The 16,079-nt window shown below is 38.3% G+C and overlaps 1 protein-coding gene across 2 annotated transcripts; it reads left to right on the top strand.

The window, feature by feature from the left end:
• The first annotated feature begins 576 nt into the window (after positions 1 to 576).
• On the top strand, positions 577 to 8,771 carry CAV2 (caveolin 2). Of its 2 annotated transcripts, NM_001168694.1 has the most exon segments (3): positions 683 to 1,293; positions 1,612 to 1,799; positions 6,513 to 8,770. In NM_001168694.1, coding segments are annotated over 3 exon segments (489 nt in total). In that variant the 5' UTR covers positions 683 to 1,143; the 3' UTR covers positions 6,664 to 8,770.
• Positions 8,772 to 16,079: the final 7,308 nt, after the last annotated feature.

Here is a 16,079-nt window from a genome sequence, read left to right on the forward strand (position 1 = left end):
CCCAAGTCTGAGACACATTATTTTGCTTTTGGCAAATTTTCACTGAGTACCTTCCTCCCCCAAACAAGTACCTAAGTCCACCAGACTTTTAACCCTTTATACCCCTTTAACCTTTAATCCTTCCCTCTGAAAGCTTTTGAGTAGTCAGCAGTCTGGGTCTTCTACTGCAGTGTGGCTTTACCGCAGGGGTTTGTTTACAAGTTTCCTACAAGATAGTTGTGGATGTGACTGCATCTCAGAGATGACTGAAATCTTTCAAGACTTGATTCAGAAGAAAACTAAGCGTTTTAATTTAGAAGGAAAAAGAGATACCTCCTCTCTGCTCTGAGGGAGCAAACCCCTAGGGGTAGTGAGCTCACCAAACCAACTCCATTTCCTCACCTTGCCTCCAACAGGCTCACACATTCTGTGGGCGCCGGGATAGATGCATAGCTGATGCGCTTGCTGGATCCTCCCTCTAGCACTTGTGGGATTGCCTGGCAATCAGGAGTGTCATAACTGTGTGTTAGAGACCACGTAAGAGTTTGACGGGAATTTAATTCTCAGTAACTCTGTGAAGCAGCAACGATTCCTCCCATTTCACAAGGAGGTAGCTGAGGTCCCGAGCACACATGGTAAATGGTAGAGCAGGGAGAAGACAGATCTTGTGCTTCTATACCGGCGCTCCTAACCACCTAGCTGTCTCCCAGCAGTAAGTGCACCATCCCAGAACAACCTGCCAGCTCTTAAGGATCACAGTTCTAGGCATCAAGCGATGAGACGCGGGAGCCCTCCGGCCCCTCTGTGGCGGGAATACGGGTCCTGGTGCCCGGAGCACGCTTCTCCCGCCTGTGCAGGGCCGGAATGTGCCTGTTGGGATGGCGCCGGGCCGGGGACAGACGGGGACCTGGCCAGAAAGTGGCGGCAGGACTCGCGGGGCGGGAACCACCTCTCCGGCTGCGTCCGGTTCCCGCCCCTCGGGCCCGGCCGCAGGGCGGGGCTCGGGTCGGGTCCAGGCCAGGAGCGGTAGCCGGCAGCGGGAAGCGGCCGCCGCCCGGGCCGCGCCGGGAGAGGCGAGGCGAGGCGAGGCAGGGCGGGGCGGAGGGCGACGGGAAGGGGAGGCCGCGCCGGGCCGGCTGCAGCCGCCGCGCACCGAGCGCCACGATGGGGCTGGAGACCGAGAAAGCAGACGTCCAGCTCTTCATGGACGACGACTCCTACAGCCGCCACAGCGGCGTCGACTACGCTGACCCGGATAAGTTCGCGGACTCGGGCTCCGACCGGGATCCCCACCGGCTCAACTCGAACCTCAAGGTGAAAAACAGGGGCGGGCCGTAACCTGGGCCGCGCCACGGCCTGGGGGCGCTGGTGCTCCCCCTTTACGCTAGCCCGGATCCCACCCTCCACCCTCGCCACTGGGTCAGCCCTGCGGGGTCCGGGACCCAGAATCCACATGCCTCGGGGTCGCCTGTGTAACCAGGAATTCTTAGCCAAATTCCTGTGCGCCCAACTTGACCCTGAGAAGATAGGGCAGCCCAGCCCGCTTCTCGCACCCAAGCACCCCTGGTTCCCCGGGGTGGGGGGGGGCGCAGGTTGGTGACAGTTCGGGATCCCTGTGTCTTGCCTCTGCAGGTGGGCTTCGAGGATGTGATTGCAGAGCCGGTGTCTACGCACTCCTTTGACAAAGTGTGGATCTGCAGCCATGCCCTCTTTGAAATCAGCAAATACGTGATATACAAGTTCCTGACATTGTTCCTGGCTATCCCCCTGGCCTTCGCTGCAGGAATTCTCTTTGCCACCCTCAGCTGTCTACACATCTGGTGAGAAAGGGCACACAGGGGTGGACCAACTTTCTGAAAGTAGGAATGTTCTTTGCCACCTGCCCCCTGCACTCCCCTTCTCCCAGGCCAGCTTGCAAGAAGGTTCATCAGTTCACCCACACAGTAGCAAGAACTGAGAGATCTGGTAGGGCGTATGCTTTCTTTAGAATCACAGGTTGGTTGGGTTAGGAGTTTAAACAGAAGTAATGTTCCTCTGTCCTCGGGTGTGATTTTCCTTCCGATGTTAATAAGGCCCAGCTGACTGGAGGTGGAGACCTGGAGGCCATGCTTCCTGCCACAAGTTGTTCTCTTATAGGGCTGAGTTAGGACTTGTGCCAGTGGTTCTGGGCTAGGCTCTTATTTCTTTCATCACCTTTTATTCAGTCACCACCTGTGCTTGGGGTAAAACAAAAGTGATCTCTGAGCAGAATGCCAGTGACAGTATAACTGAACAGGGATATCAGACCTGGCTAAGCAGTGCTATGGAGGGCTGCTCCAATCCTGCCACTAGCAAATGGCAAGGATGAGACCAGAGGAGATGCCATGTGTGTGCAATTGTGAGGGGCCCTCAGCACAAATGAATGAAAACTCAAGCTGCATAGGATAATGAAATGAGAAGTCCTCCAAATTACTTTTCTGCCTATGAGACATGGAGAGTGGCATCAACTTCAAGGGAAAGTAAGTATAGAAACCTGCTGGGCATTGGTAAGATGTTTTGAGTAAATTTATTCACACTCAAAATGCATCATAAAACCTTGAAGAATATTTTAAGCATTAAAATTTTTTTGAAGGAAACTTTTATATTTACCAAGAAGTTGTGTTGTTATTATATTAAAAGGTATTCACTTTATCCTGAGAGAAAGAACATTCTGGTCACCCTGGAGTATTGCCACAGTTGTCAAGCTTGTGCTTTAGGGCAGTCCTGGTGACATGTATAATCCTAAAATGCCTTGGTGTCTTTCTTAATCACTTCATATGGTATTGCCACACCCTAACACTTGTTGTGTCCATTGTTAAAAGTTAAGAAATTATTCTCAATTCCCTTTTACCTTGTAAATCAATATCCTTTAGTCACTTAGCTAGCTAGTTAGCTCAACCAAATAAATTTACTAAATGCTTGGTTTGTGCTGGGCACTGGGCCCAGGATGAGTAAGACAGATGTAGTATCTGCCCTCAATTTACTCCTAGCATATCAGGGCAACTGGCTAAGTATAGAAGTAGATGCTGAGGAAAACTCTGGTAAATCTGTTGAGGAAGGGGGAGGCACTAGGAAGTGTATGTAGAGAGAAAGGAGTCTAAAAAGAGGGGTTTTTCTTAAGTTTATTTTATTATTCATTTTGAGAGAAAGAGAGAGAGTTTGTGCAAGCAGGGGAGACGCAGAGGGAGAAGGAGAGAGAGAATCCCAAGCAGGCTCCTTGCTGTGAGCAGGGAGCCCAAAGTAGGCTTGGACCCATAAACCATGAGATCATAACCTGAGCCAAAATCAAGAGTCAGACACTCAACCAACTGAGCCACCCAGGTGCATCTAAAAAGTCTTTTAAAGGGTAAATAAAAATTCACCAAATAAGTAAAGGACAAAAAACAACTATTTAATTTGATCACTAAAGATTGACAACAACTAAAATATATTGAGAGTGCCACAAGACTGGAAGAGGATGAAAATCTTTGCCTTTATACATAAGCAGATTCACAAAGGCCAGATGTATAGTTAGCTCATATTCTGACATTAGCATATGGATTTTTAAAAAGAGGCCTCAGCCAGCACAAAAAACTCTGGATTCCTAATGAACTGAAGCCAGTCATCTAACCTCAAAAATGTGACACACTGAGTAACCACATAGCATATTGTGAAATGTTGGCTATGAAGCTATTTGGAAGTATAGAGTGCCGTATTTATAATCAACAAAGCTGGGCTTTCCTAAAGCACTTGCTGAGGAATTGAAAACAAAATAGTTTTCATTTACTAAATGGTGGAAAGCTGTAAGTAAAGCTACAATTACCCAACAATGCTTCTCTTCACCTGGCTCTCCTGAAAATGGAAGGTGTTTTTTGTATGTGGTGCTTCCAATGATGAATCATCAAATCATTTCTTTTTCAGTCACATAAAATGTATTATTTAACCTCAGCTCGCTTTTCAAATTACATTCATGTGGAACATTAATATTTAGCCATCACCCATTCATCATCAGGCAGCTGTGATTGCAAGTAGAGGAGTAACTTCAAACAAAAATGGTTAAAAGTTAGTTTATAAAACTAACTTGATAAAATAGATTTATCATTAATAGATTACATTCCCATGACATGATAAGACCAGACCAAGGAGAGGTCTTACAGAACAAATCTATTTGAGTAAGCCTTTATTCTGTTTCACTTCCTTTTCTTTCTTTTTTCTTTTGGCAGGGAATAGGGGTTGTTTATTATAAAGAGATTGGTGGCCAAAGCGATGAAAGTATGCAGCAATAGATATTCAAACCACATCACTTCCTCACCGTGGATCTGATTTTAGATTCTTTAAACAAACAAATAACAACAAGAAAAACACCTGGAGCTCAATCTGGTGATATCGGATCCTAGGTCAGAAATACAGGTCATTAGGGACCAGTGGATTGTATTGATACCATACCACATTCAGATTGAGATAGCCACCTTTACGCAACAGTAGATTATTGGTCATAAGGGGATCATATCAAAGAAATGTGCCTGGAGCTCCCTTACCCCTTGTTTTTGTTGGGATGCAATTCAGATAGATTGTCCAACTTATAGATATATAGTGGTAGCACTTTCACTTTTAGAAGAAGTATTTAATATAGCAAATTGCTAATGACAATGCAATCTGCATGATACTATAGTTAATACAAAGCTAAATAAAAGTCTCTGTCCTAAACGCTTTGTTATTCAATGGAGGAATGTATAATCTTATAAATTATAAGATTTCTTTACGAAGTGTTTGGATCATTGGATCTTCTGACCCACAGTGAGAGAACAACAACTTAAAGAAAATTAAAATGAAATTAAAATAAATTTAAATAAAATAGATTTAAATAAAATTAAATTAAAATGAGTTCACCACATCCTATCAACTTAAGTCTCAAATGTGAGCAACTGTACTTTGCTGAACTAGAAAGTCCACTTTGTCCACTTAATTCCCTTTTAGGACATGGAGATCTAAGAAGTTATGGGGAAAGAAAATGTCTTAGCCTAAGGAAGAGTGGAAAGTATATTGTACTCTCAGTGAAGTAGATTTGGTTAGGAAACTTTCTGATTTAAAGTTTAGTCTTAGAGTACATCAATTTGAGATTGTTTTAATTGTTTTCACTATATATTCTGATTTCAGATTGTTCTATTTATACATGATGGCATCATATATACATTATAATAGTAGCATCATAAAGACATTCCAAGGGTATATAATAAATGTTAATCCCTATAGCCAATCATAAGAGCTCCTGTTCATACTTTAATTTGTAGTGATATGCCCAGGGCCACAAATCAAGTGAGAAACATGATGGGATAAGAAGTCAAAAGTTGTCATCATTCTGGTTTCCATTCCATTCTGTTTAGCTTTGAAACACCCAGTAATTAATTTTCTTTAAAAATTTCTTTAAGTCTTTAGCACTTAGAACAAAACACGAGATAAATATAAGTGTATAGACAGTCAGTATGAATAATTCAGTATTCTAAAAATATCTCAATCAGACATTTGCCTGGTCTTCCTTTCACTTTTGACTAAGCACAACAGACCTTTATTTAAGTCACATTTTAATAGCAAATCAAGAAAATCAACCTTACTTCCTTGTGCCCATCCAGATAATAATAAAAATTCCATTGAGGCTCCCAGCAATTCCTGAGTGTTCAAAGATACTTTTGTGCTCAAATAGCACTACTACAACAGAGAGCATTATTCAGAGGATTACATAGAAAATTAATCAGCATGAAGAATATGCACGTTTGCAGTTATCTTAAGAAAAGACATAGAAAAAATAATTTCAGGATAGTCTAGGTTGTTTGTTTTGTTTTGTCTAAGAGTTTTGACAGGGTTCTGTCAAAGTATTTGCAGGGTTCTTTTAACTCTACCACACAGCTCTTTGTAATGACTATGAAAAATTAGTAATATTAAGTGTGACAGAATGCTAAATTCACTTCAGCTCAAACGTTTAATAAAGGTCAAGGATGTCCTCACTTAAGGAGCTCCGATTCTAGTAGGAAAGACAGAAATATAGCCATCTACTTATGATATCCTTTGGTAAATTTGAGGATTAAGAAATTTTATTTTAGGACTTTAGAAGCACAAAAAAGGAGTCTCCAACCCAGCCTGGATGAAGGGGTAGGGAAGTGGAATGAGGAAACAGGAAAGGCTACCAGGAAATAGAACCTCAGGGAAAAATGAAGAATTAAGCAGGTTAATGTTTAGGGGCAGCGATCAGGTAGATATATTTACCGTTTTATTTATTTTTTGTTTTACTGATTCAGACAGCATGCCCCCAATAGAAAGAGTACTGGTATTTGTCATCTACATGCCTGTTTATTTTTTTAAACAACATATGTCTGTGCATCCTATCACTATGTGGGTCACTATTCATTTATCTGTTTCAAATGTTCGACCAAATTTAGGTAAATTAGGCCATTATTGTATCTTTCCAAGCATGTGCAAGAGTCAGTGGCCTTATTTGGTAACATCAATAATCCTTACACAAATCTTTTCCTCCATTCCAGGATTATAATGCCTTTTGTAAAGACCTGCCTAATGGTCCTGCCTTCAGTGCAGACAATATGGAAGAGCATAACAGATGTTGTCATTGCCCCATTGTGCACAAGTGTAGGACGCAGCTTCTCTTCTGTCAGCTTGCAACTAAGCCACGACTGAACACTTGGACCCCAGGTCTAGAGATTTGGATACTGTAATACTTCTGTGTTGTTTTAATGTAAAAGCACTACTGTTCTGTTCATTTCCCAATTGTTCTAATCGAGCAAATTTTTAAGATAAGCAACCACTTTTAGAAATGTTTATTGGCAGATCTTTTCAAATAATCCTTTTCTAATTAATAGCCAAGGATTTCATAACAAACTTTATAGCCCGAATTAAACAGTAGGTTGGCAACACTTAATGCTAAAGGCAGACAGTTTTTGCTTTAGTAAAAAAGTATACATTTCATAATGATGAATTTATAAAGATCAAGAGACACTTCTTAAACACTATAATAGTTTTGTCACAACTGCTCATAAATAATATGCAATTTCTTATTTTTTTACTCTGAGAGTAATACTTTTAAAATTACCTTTGCAGAAAAAATCATGGCAATACTTACGGGAAAAATATGTACAGAAAAAAAAAAGGTTCTAGGAATTACAATAACAAAAGCATGCAGTGGTAATAGATATCAAATATAATAAAACAAATAAATGTGAAAATAGATTCATGAACATCTGTTCCTTTAAATAAGATATTGTTAACCTGCAGGTCTATTTAATAAGATGTTGCATTTTACTGTATATTTTGTACTTACTGTAAATGTTGTTCTAATCGGATTGCTTTCAAGTACTTTTATTATATTATCTTATTGAACTAATATATAGAATGATTAAATGTATCTTTCCTGGGGAACTTCATTGGTGAGATTGCACTGTCTTGATTATGTAAGCATAAATATCTTCTTTGAGAATAGAATATAAAAGAGCAATATATAAGATTTTTCTTTTTAAATTTTCTAACCAAAATCCTGAAAAGTTTTCTGACTTAGGTTTTTCTGGCTGTGACCTTAAAAATAATCCAGATCTAAATGGTATTTCATCTAGGAGATGCTTTCTCTCTTATAGTTAGAAATTAAACCTGTATTCTGCATTCCTGTTAATATCTCATTTTACCTTCAAGTAATACTGGTGCTATTTAATAACACTCAACATAAAGACTATTTTTGACACTTAAGTACTATTTCAACTACAGTGATTCATGGAGAAAGACTTATAGGAAAGTTGTCAATTTGTTGGGCCCATGCTATTGAGTTCCATATATATAAGTTAAAGAGTAACAGATACAGACTTTGAAGATGTTATCTGATATGGATTTTGTTAGTATAAAATTATTCTTATCATTTTTGAACTGTAAAGTCCTATTCAATGTTATAAGTCACTATTCTTCTCAAAATCTCATTATCCAAAATGATAGGCATGTACAAAATATGTTTATGATATAAGTGGTTACTATAATTTACATATCATAAAAGTCTATAAATGCTCAAATTTCAGAATTATTATCAGAACCTGAATTAACATTCCTCTGAACATCTTCATAGATGATAAATCTTCATTCAGTGAATATTAATTTTACTTTTCCAAATTACTAGGACTAGTGAATATAAAGGATGACTGAACTGGAATACTATTGGGGCCAAAATAAACAAGTGATTAAATTATAAAATTCCTATCCTTTTGAAGATAGCTACAAAAGAGACTTCAAAATTAGAAAAGATTCTCATGATCATTACCTTAAAACATTACCACTCTTTTGACTATATAGATTTTATTATGTTAGTTAAAAAGGTCAGTCTCATGACTACAGTTATACTATAAACAATACAACTATGTATTTGAAGTGTTTTTTTTTAATATTTGGATCTGTTGATTGGCTAAAAGTATTTGATTAATAAAATATGTATTTAAATAAATCATAAGCTTAAATAAATCATATCTTTCCAAATAGCTATCGACAAGTTTTAAAGCCAAAATAAATACACATAGTCCTATAACAAAACCTATTAACTTTTAACAAGTGAGATATATGACTTCCTTATTTCTGAATAGCATTGATTACTGTCAAAATAAATTTTTACTGAGACTTGCCATTAGCTATTTTATTTCATAGACTGAAATTCTGTACCAAGTGATCCAGGTTTCATGTGCAAACATGTTAGTTCTTTTCTTCAGGGGTGGGGCAAGTAGGCGATGAGTCTCTATAATAAACTTTCTAAAAACCCATAATGTGTTCATTGTTTTTATTATATTAAATACAAAATTGATCAAAAAGAACCTTTTTAAACCTTGTTAAAACCCCATAATAGAAAAAAAATATGAGTTATTGCTTATTCAGGAATGTATTTGTGAAAAATTATGGGATTGGTAATTTGTTTTCTCAGCACTTAAACTGGTTCCCTATAAATTTTTCTATCATTTGATGAACAGTATACACAATGAATTGTTCACAAACCCATCATACTTCATCTTCCTCATGAAATGAAAGTCTCTTGCTAATCCTAAATAAACTGATAGTTCTGTTTTCAATTTTTTAAATAAGAAAGTAAAACAACATAAATCACATGTACTTGGATACTGGTGCCATGAAGCCAGACTAGAGTTCAAAATTATTTTTGGAAAGTGAGTATGTGAAGAGTAGCTGCTGATATTGGCATGGATTTTCCCATCAGTTAATCTGGAAAAATGACCAGCTTCTAATAATAAAGCAGGTGTTTGGCTTTTTAAAATGCTTTTTATAGTTTTGAAAAATTTTCCTCTTTTCAATAGTCATCCACATCCCATTGATTTATTTAGATGCCTTTCTTGGGAAGCTGTTACAGTGCAGTGAAAAGGGCCCTGCCTTCCAGGTTAGGCATCTGCATTCCAGTGTCAGCACTGCCATTACTGTGGTGTGTCACCTCCTGCAAAAGGTTTCACCTCGGGCTCTCAGTTTTCTTATCTTTAATGAAAGAATTGAACAAAAGGGGGTTTCCGGGAACTTCCTATCTCATTGCTTTCTGTGACATCAGTAGGATAAAGCCTTGGCACTGTATGCAAATGAATCTAGCTGTTCAGGAATTTTTTAAAAATTAAAAATTTTCTGTCAGAGGGCTGATGTGCTATAAATACAATAACAAATACATTCACTTTTCACTCTTCAGTTGACTGAAGATGAGTGTGTGGCTTTGATTCTCTATGACAAGGATTCCTAGATTTTTAACAATTCTGAGGATTACTGTTACATTTTCTCTGAAAATAATGTGTTACTCTATTTTTTTTTAGTTAATTAAAGTGTATTGTATTTGAAGATGTTTCTGCCAAAATCACTGCTATTGCCTTCTTCATCTTTTGCCTGGCTAATTGCCACAGCTGCCTAATGGGCTTCACCTCCAGCCTTCAATATTATCTTCTCTAATCCATCTTCCCCTTCAAAAAATAGTGATCTTATCAAGACTCCCATGACATTCTCCTGTGTTAAACTATCAATTGTATGTGGTTGCCCTTAGACTAAAATCCAAACTCTTGAGCTATTTAGACAAGGCCTTCACTACCAACCCATTGCTGTCTACTGTAGCCCTTACTGAAGTGCCATACTGCTCTTAAGTGCCCAACTCTCTCTTCTGTCCCCATGCCCACATCACTCCTCTCCTCATGGCCTGTCCCATTCCCGCTTCTAAAACTCCTCCACATCGAGTGCCTCTTCTGTGTCTTCAGATAAAATCTTATGCAAACCCCTATTGTTACTTCCCACATGGTAAAACTAACCCTGTTAATCCCCTCTAGACTGCTAGATAGGTCGTTGAGAACCAAAAACATGACTTCCTCTTTGTTTCCTGGGATTATGAAATGGTGCCCAGCACATAGTGAGCTCAATCAATATTTTCTGAATGAATGACTATGTGAATAAATAGTTGAAAAAAACTTGGAATGACTGCAGAGCTGGAATGGGGATCACATTTCAACTTCATAATTTTCTTTATAAAGAAAGAACCAAATTTTCTTTATTTGCAAGAGAGGTTTGAAATGCACTGATTCTAACAAGATTTCCTTTCTCACCATTTTCTCATTCATGAATCATCAAGGTGGGAAAACAAAAATGTATGTAAAACAGATATATTTCATCCTTGTCTTGTGATGCTTGTCTTTACTCTTAATTCTCTTATCTAAAATGTATTCTCATTTCTGAAGTGTAGGAAATACTAGCACTTAAAAACTCATTTGGAAACATGCTTCCTGGTATTCTAATATAGTGCTATTTCCTCTACTATCCTATTTCCCATGTTGAAATGTATAATGGTAAAAGATAGTTTTATGGAGTTTTACATTTTAGAAAACCCAGTCCCATATGTTGTCTCATTTGAATCCCAGGACAAATTAAACAGCATGGCAGAGAAATCATATACATAATGGCTCAGTTTTTTTAGCTTGCAGCTTTGTCATTTTAGGATGTTTATTTGAGATAACATGAGCTTAAAGGATTTTTACAAGGCTACACATTAAGAAACTAAAAAAAAAAAAAATGTAGGTACTGCTACAGTGAAAAATTACCACCACAATGCAACTTATCATAAACCAGGATTTGGTATATTTCCTTCCTTCAAGGTATATATGTGGGGAGGACAAGGGAAAGAATTATAGGAGAAAAAATCAGAGGATAAAGATATACTAGATATTCAGGCAATAATTTGTAGGAATCAGAATAATTTGGGCTTCCACAATTTAATCATCACAATCTCCTTTCCTATTCACCCCCAAACAGCAAATGAGCAAAAGAAGGCACTCTTTGTTGTATTTTACAACATTTTTGTACCCACTCCTTAGCCTTTTTCTTTGGACTATATCTGAACTGTCACCAATAGAACATTACACTTTGATGCTTGCTTAAGTAAAAAGTACCCTTGGGTAGGGTAACATTTACATCCATAAACAGTCATCTATTACTTTCATGTGAATAAGAAGGGCATATTGAAAACTACATGAGGGACCTGAGCATGAGGGCCTTGACCTGAGTTCCATATGTGACTACCATATACTGATTAAAAGACACAGCACCAAAGAGAAAATTGGGACAGGAAAAGGGAAAATAGAAGGCTCCCATGATGATACAATCATCACCCATCACAGTTTTGCTTTTGGACAGCCCTGCCCCAAACCTCTAGTGAAGGGGGACGATGGAAAATGAGCAGGGATAGAGGGAGTTGAAATCATCTAAAGACTTTCCTTTCCTTCATAAAGAAATGTTATTTATGTCTTATTGAATGAAAAGGGCTAGAAGGGGTTGTGAGGGCTTTGCTACCTCCATGGGCCCTAAAGGCAATGCAGAAAAGCAAAAGTTAAAGTATAAAGAACACTACAAAGTCTGACTATCTGTCTCTCTTCACCTTGCCTCTCTGTGCTGTTGACTGTTGCCATGTGTCCGTAGCAAAGAAAGAAGACCATGCAGCAGTCAGAGAAATCAGAGGACACCACTTCAACAATTATCCAAAAATAGGACAGAGACACCTATCTGCCTGCACTTGGACGTGTTAGGTCACTCAGCTTGGCTGCACGGCTGGAGAAGTGGTTTTTGCCATTATAGGAAAAGGTAGGGGTGGAAAATGATGAGAGAAAGGAAGAGACATGACTCAGAGTGGGAAACAGCACGTAAGCAGGGGAAATATTTCTCCCAGACATAAATGCATCAGGAAGAGATTGGAGCAAAAGGTCATCTTTGGAGCATTCTTTTCTTTCCCTGCCTCCTAGTAGCTTGTCATCCAGCACCTGCCAGTAACAAAAGGGGAGGGAAGGGCAGTAAGCAGGACCTGCTTCTCTAGCTGAATGGCATACCAGTTCCAGCCAACTGCTGGCTCAGCTAACTGGGACAGTGAAACAAGGAGTCATTTGGAAAGTTGCAGGGATAAACACAGTTTCCCAGTGAGGCAAGTAGCAAGGATTAACCTGCTTCTTTTACTGAGGGGGAAGCTGGTTGGAATCCTTCATGCCTTATATCAGCAGATGAATTCTGATCTCCGATACAAACAATAACATTTACATTTGGTGAGCATTTATTACCTACTAGGGTTTTATTTAACCTGCACAACAACCCAATGATATAGGTTTTTATCATCATCCCCATTTTTCAGGAGAGTAAACTCATGCTCTGTGGTTGAGGGATTTTCACAATGGGAGTCAGAATTTGAGCCAAGACAATCTGACACCAAAGTCTAGGCTCTTAATCACTACAGAGATGATTTGCTATTTCTAGCATGTGTCATAGCTGTTCTAATGATTTGTTCTCCCTTCCAGCCAAATTTTTCTTTTTCATTCATCATTCAGTCATGTCACCTTCCCTGCCCTGAGAAGCACCTTTTTTTTTTTCCTTTCTCCCATCAATGGAGTCAGTTCCAAGTCCTCAGTGGTAAGAGATCCCCTCAGGCTGGTAACTGAGTTCCCTGTACCCTCTTCACTCTGCCCCCTTATGATCCCTGAGCCCTCCCCTAGCCTTAGACCATGCTCTCCTGAGCACACCTTTTCCTTCCCTTTATGACCTGTGCTCTAGGCCCTACACTCTAGCTTAGGTCAGAAAAATATTTTTCAAATATCATTATTCTTACCTTTTTAAAATTTCATAAAATTTCACTATCTTTAACAAAGACATCCTTAATATGTATCAAAAGCACAATGATGATATTTCTCCTCAATACCTGACAGCTTGACACATAAAATATTAATAATTACAGTGATAATTTCTATTTAGACTAAGCATATATTTTTCTTTTTTTTTTTGATTTTTTTAATTTATTTTTGAGCCAGAGAGAGGCAGAGCATGAGCAGGGGAGGGGCAGAGAGAGAGGGAGACACAGAATCCAAAGCAGGCTCCAGGCTCTGTGCTGTCAGCACAGAGCCCAACGCGGGGCTCGAACTCATGGACTGTGAGATCAGGACCCGAGCCGAAGCCAGACGCTTAACCGAGTGAGCCACCCAGGCGCCCCTAAGCATATATTTTTCTAAACAGAGGGCATATTTTGTATCTTTTCTTATTTGGTTGGAAATTTCTTGTCAGTTTGTACATCTTTTAATATGTTATCCAATCTTATTGGCAGTTGTTTAATCTTGGAAATCCCAAAGAAAACCAGATATAAATTTGTTTCCTCTTATAGCGTAATTTGCTCATGATAAATTTTCAAAAGAAGAAAAACTGGATTAATGTATACAACAATATTAATGGTGTAGTTGTATATTGTCTAACTGCTTTACAATAGGTTTGTACAAATTAAAATTGCAATAGCAGTATGTGCTAGTTAGCATTTGTATATATATATATATATTATATATATTATATATATATGTTATATTATATATAATATATATATATATACTAGTAAAAAGTTATACATGTATATGTAATTTTTACTAAGGTATTCAGTGTTATTGTAGAACAAAATTGTAGTATTCCATTGTACCCAAATAAAAATTTAGTAAACTTTTTTTTCTATAGTGATAACAAGTATTGTGACCCTGATTCTCATTTATCCCCCTGAGTTTTCACTCATATCTAAAATAGTAATGCTGTCTGTGCTTTGCAATAATGGTTATCCTAGAGCCTACCATAGGGCATGGACTTCATATTTCCCAGTATTGGCAATGGCTAGAACAGATCTGCCCACTCTTCTCTTCCTTTTCTCTTTCTTCTCTTCCCCTTTCCTGTCCAGTCCAATGAATTGAACACTTTAGATGGTTTACAAAGTTTTGCTATGAGACAAAGAAAAACTAAATGGACCATACAATATGATCTTGATGTTTTTAGAACTTTGTCTTAAATTATTTAATTTAACAAAATTTAATATTCTTTCTGATTAAAACTTTGTAAACTACAATGCACCCAAGTAAAGAAATCACCAAATGAACATGTCTGTAATGGCAAATATTTTTTACATTCATATTTTCTCACAAAGTAACAGCCATCAACTAATCAATATTAAAATAGGGAGCAATATTGAAGATGAGAAGTCGTAACACTGGAATATATAAAATGAAGCATAAGATAAACTGAACCTTCCTCTCCAGTTTAGATATGATCTAGCTGAGGCAGTTACAGGAATAGGACACATCATTTGGGGTTAAATAATATAAACAAATAAAAACAATATGGGGAAATCTCCAAAGAGTATTTAGCATACTCAACCAATTTCATGGGCTCCTTGTGTAGGGGCCATGCAGGGGGTGGAAACGGTATGAAAAGGGCATAATCAAAGCATCAAAAATAAAAGACCAAAAAATCATTTGCTATCATGCAAAAGAAACAAGTGAGCAATCAACTGAATTATTTATATACTTTTTTTTAATGTTTATTTACTTTTGAGAGACAGAGCATGAGTGGGAGAGGGGCAGAGACAGAGAGAGAGAGAGAGAGAGAGAGAGAGAGAGAGAGAGAGAGAGAGAGAGAATCCAAAGCAGACTCCAGGCTCTGAGCTGTTCAGCCCAGAGCCCAATGTGGGTCCGAAATCACGAACCATGAGATTGTGATCTGAACCGAAGTCAGTAGCTCAACTGACTGAGCCACCCAGGCGCCCCTTTTCTATTGAAATTTTATTTAAAAAATACTCCTTTAGAAAAACTACCACAAACTCGTAGTTTATAAGCCAGTGATTCTAGGATATATCTGTGATGATTTGCCAGCTTTTACTTCAGAGACTGGAATACTTAGGGTATAAAAGTCAATTGTAATTATTATTACTTTTTAATTTTTTAATGTTTATTTATTTTTGAGAGAAAGAGAGACAGCACAAGCAGGGGAGGGGGAGAGAGAGAGGGAGACACAGAATCTGAAGCAGATTCCAGGCTCTGAGCTGTCAGCACAGAGCCCAACCTGGAGCTCAAACCCACAAACTGTGAGATCATGACCTGAGCCGAAGTTGGATGCTTAACCGACTGAGCCACCCAGGCACCCTACATCTTATTTAGATGAGAGGAAGATCCTATCATAATTAAAAATTTGAAATAGACCACTGAAAAAGAGCCAGTTATTGGTACTATTTACTCTAAAAGTGATTAAAGGGCCACATGAAACATGAACGATAACGATTCTATTAAAACTATTTTTTTTCTGAGAGAGAGAAAGCCTAAGTGGAATTCTCTTAATGAAAATTCTATTACAGTAGATATATACACACAATAAGATTGTGATCATAAATATATTCAAACAAAGGGAAATGGTAAAAAGAATATCGTAAAATATTTTTCCTGCAAGAACTTTGGGGATGATGAGCATTAATCTATCTGGGACAGATTAAACGTAGGCAGGTTCAATGCTGCATATTCATTTAACTAGGGATTAAATAAATGAACCAGGAATTCTGAGGTTTGCCCAGCATGAAACACTTCATGGTTCAAGATGAGGTTGGGCTACTTTAAAGCAGTCCCTAAGAAACTGCTCTGTCTTCTTATAAAGTTAACAGGCTAGTTCTGCCTCAACTCTTATTATTGGCCAATACTTTTTGGGTGTGGCTAACAGGATAGTTTAATATAGCTCAAGACCTTCATAGCAAAAAAAAAAAAATCATGTTGGCTGCT

Source organism: Felis catus, chromosome A2 (assembly GCF_018350175.1).
Source record: "Felis catus isolate Fca126 chromosome A2, F.catus_Fca126_mat1.0, whole genome shotgun sequence".
Classification (NCBI taxonomy): domain Eukaryota; kingdom Metazoa; phylum Chordata; class Mammalia; order Carnivora; family Felidae; genus Felis; species Felis catus.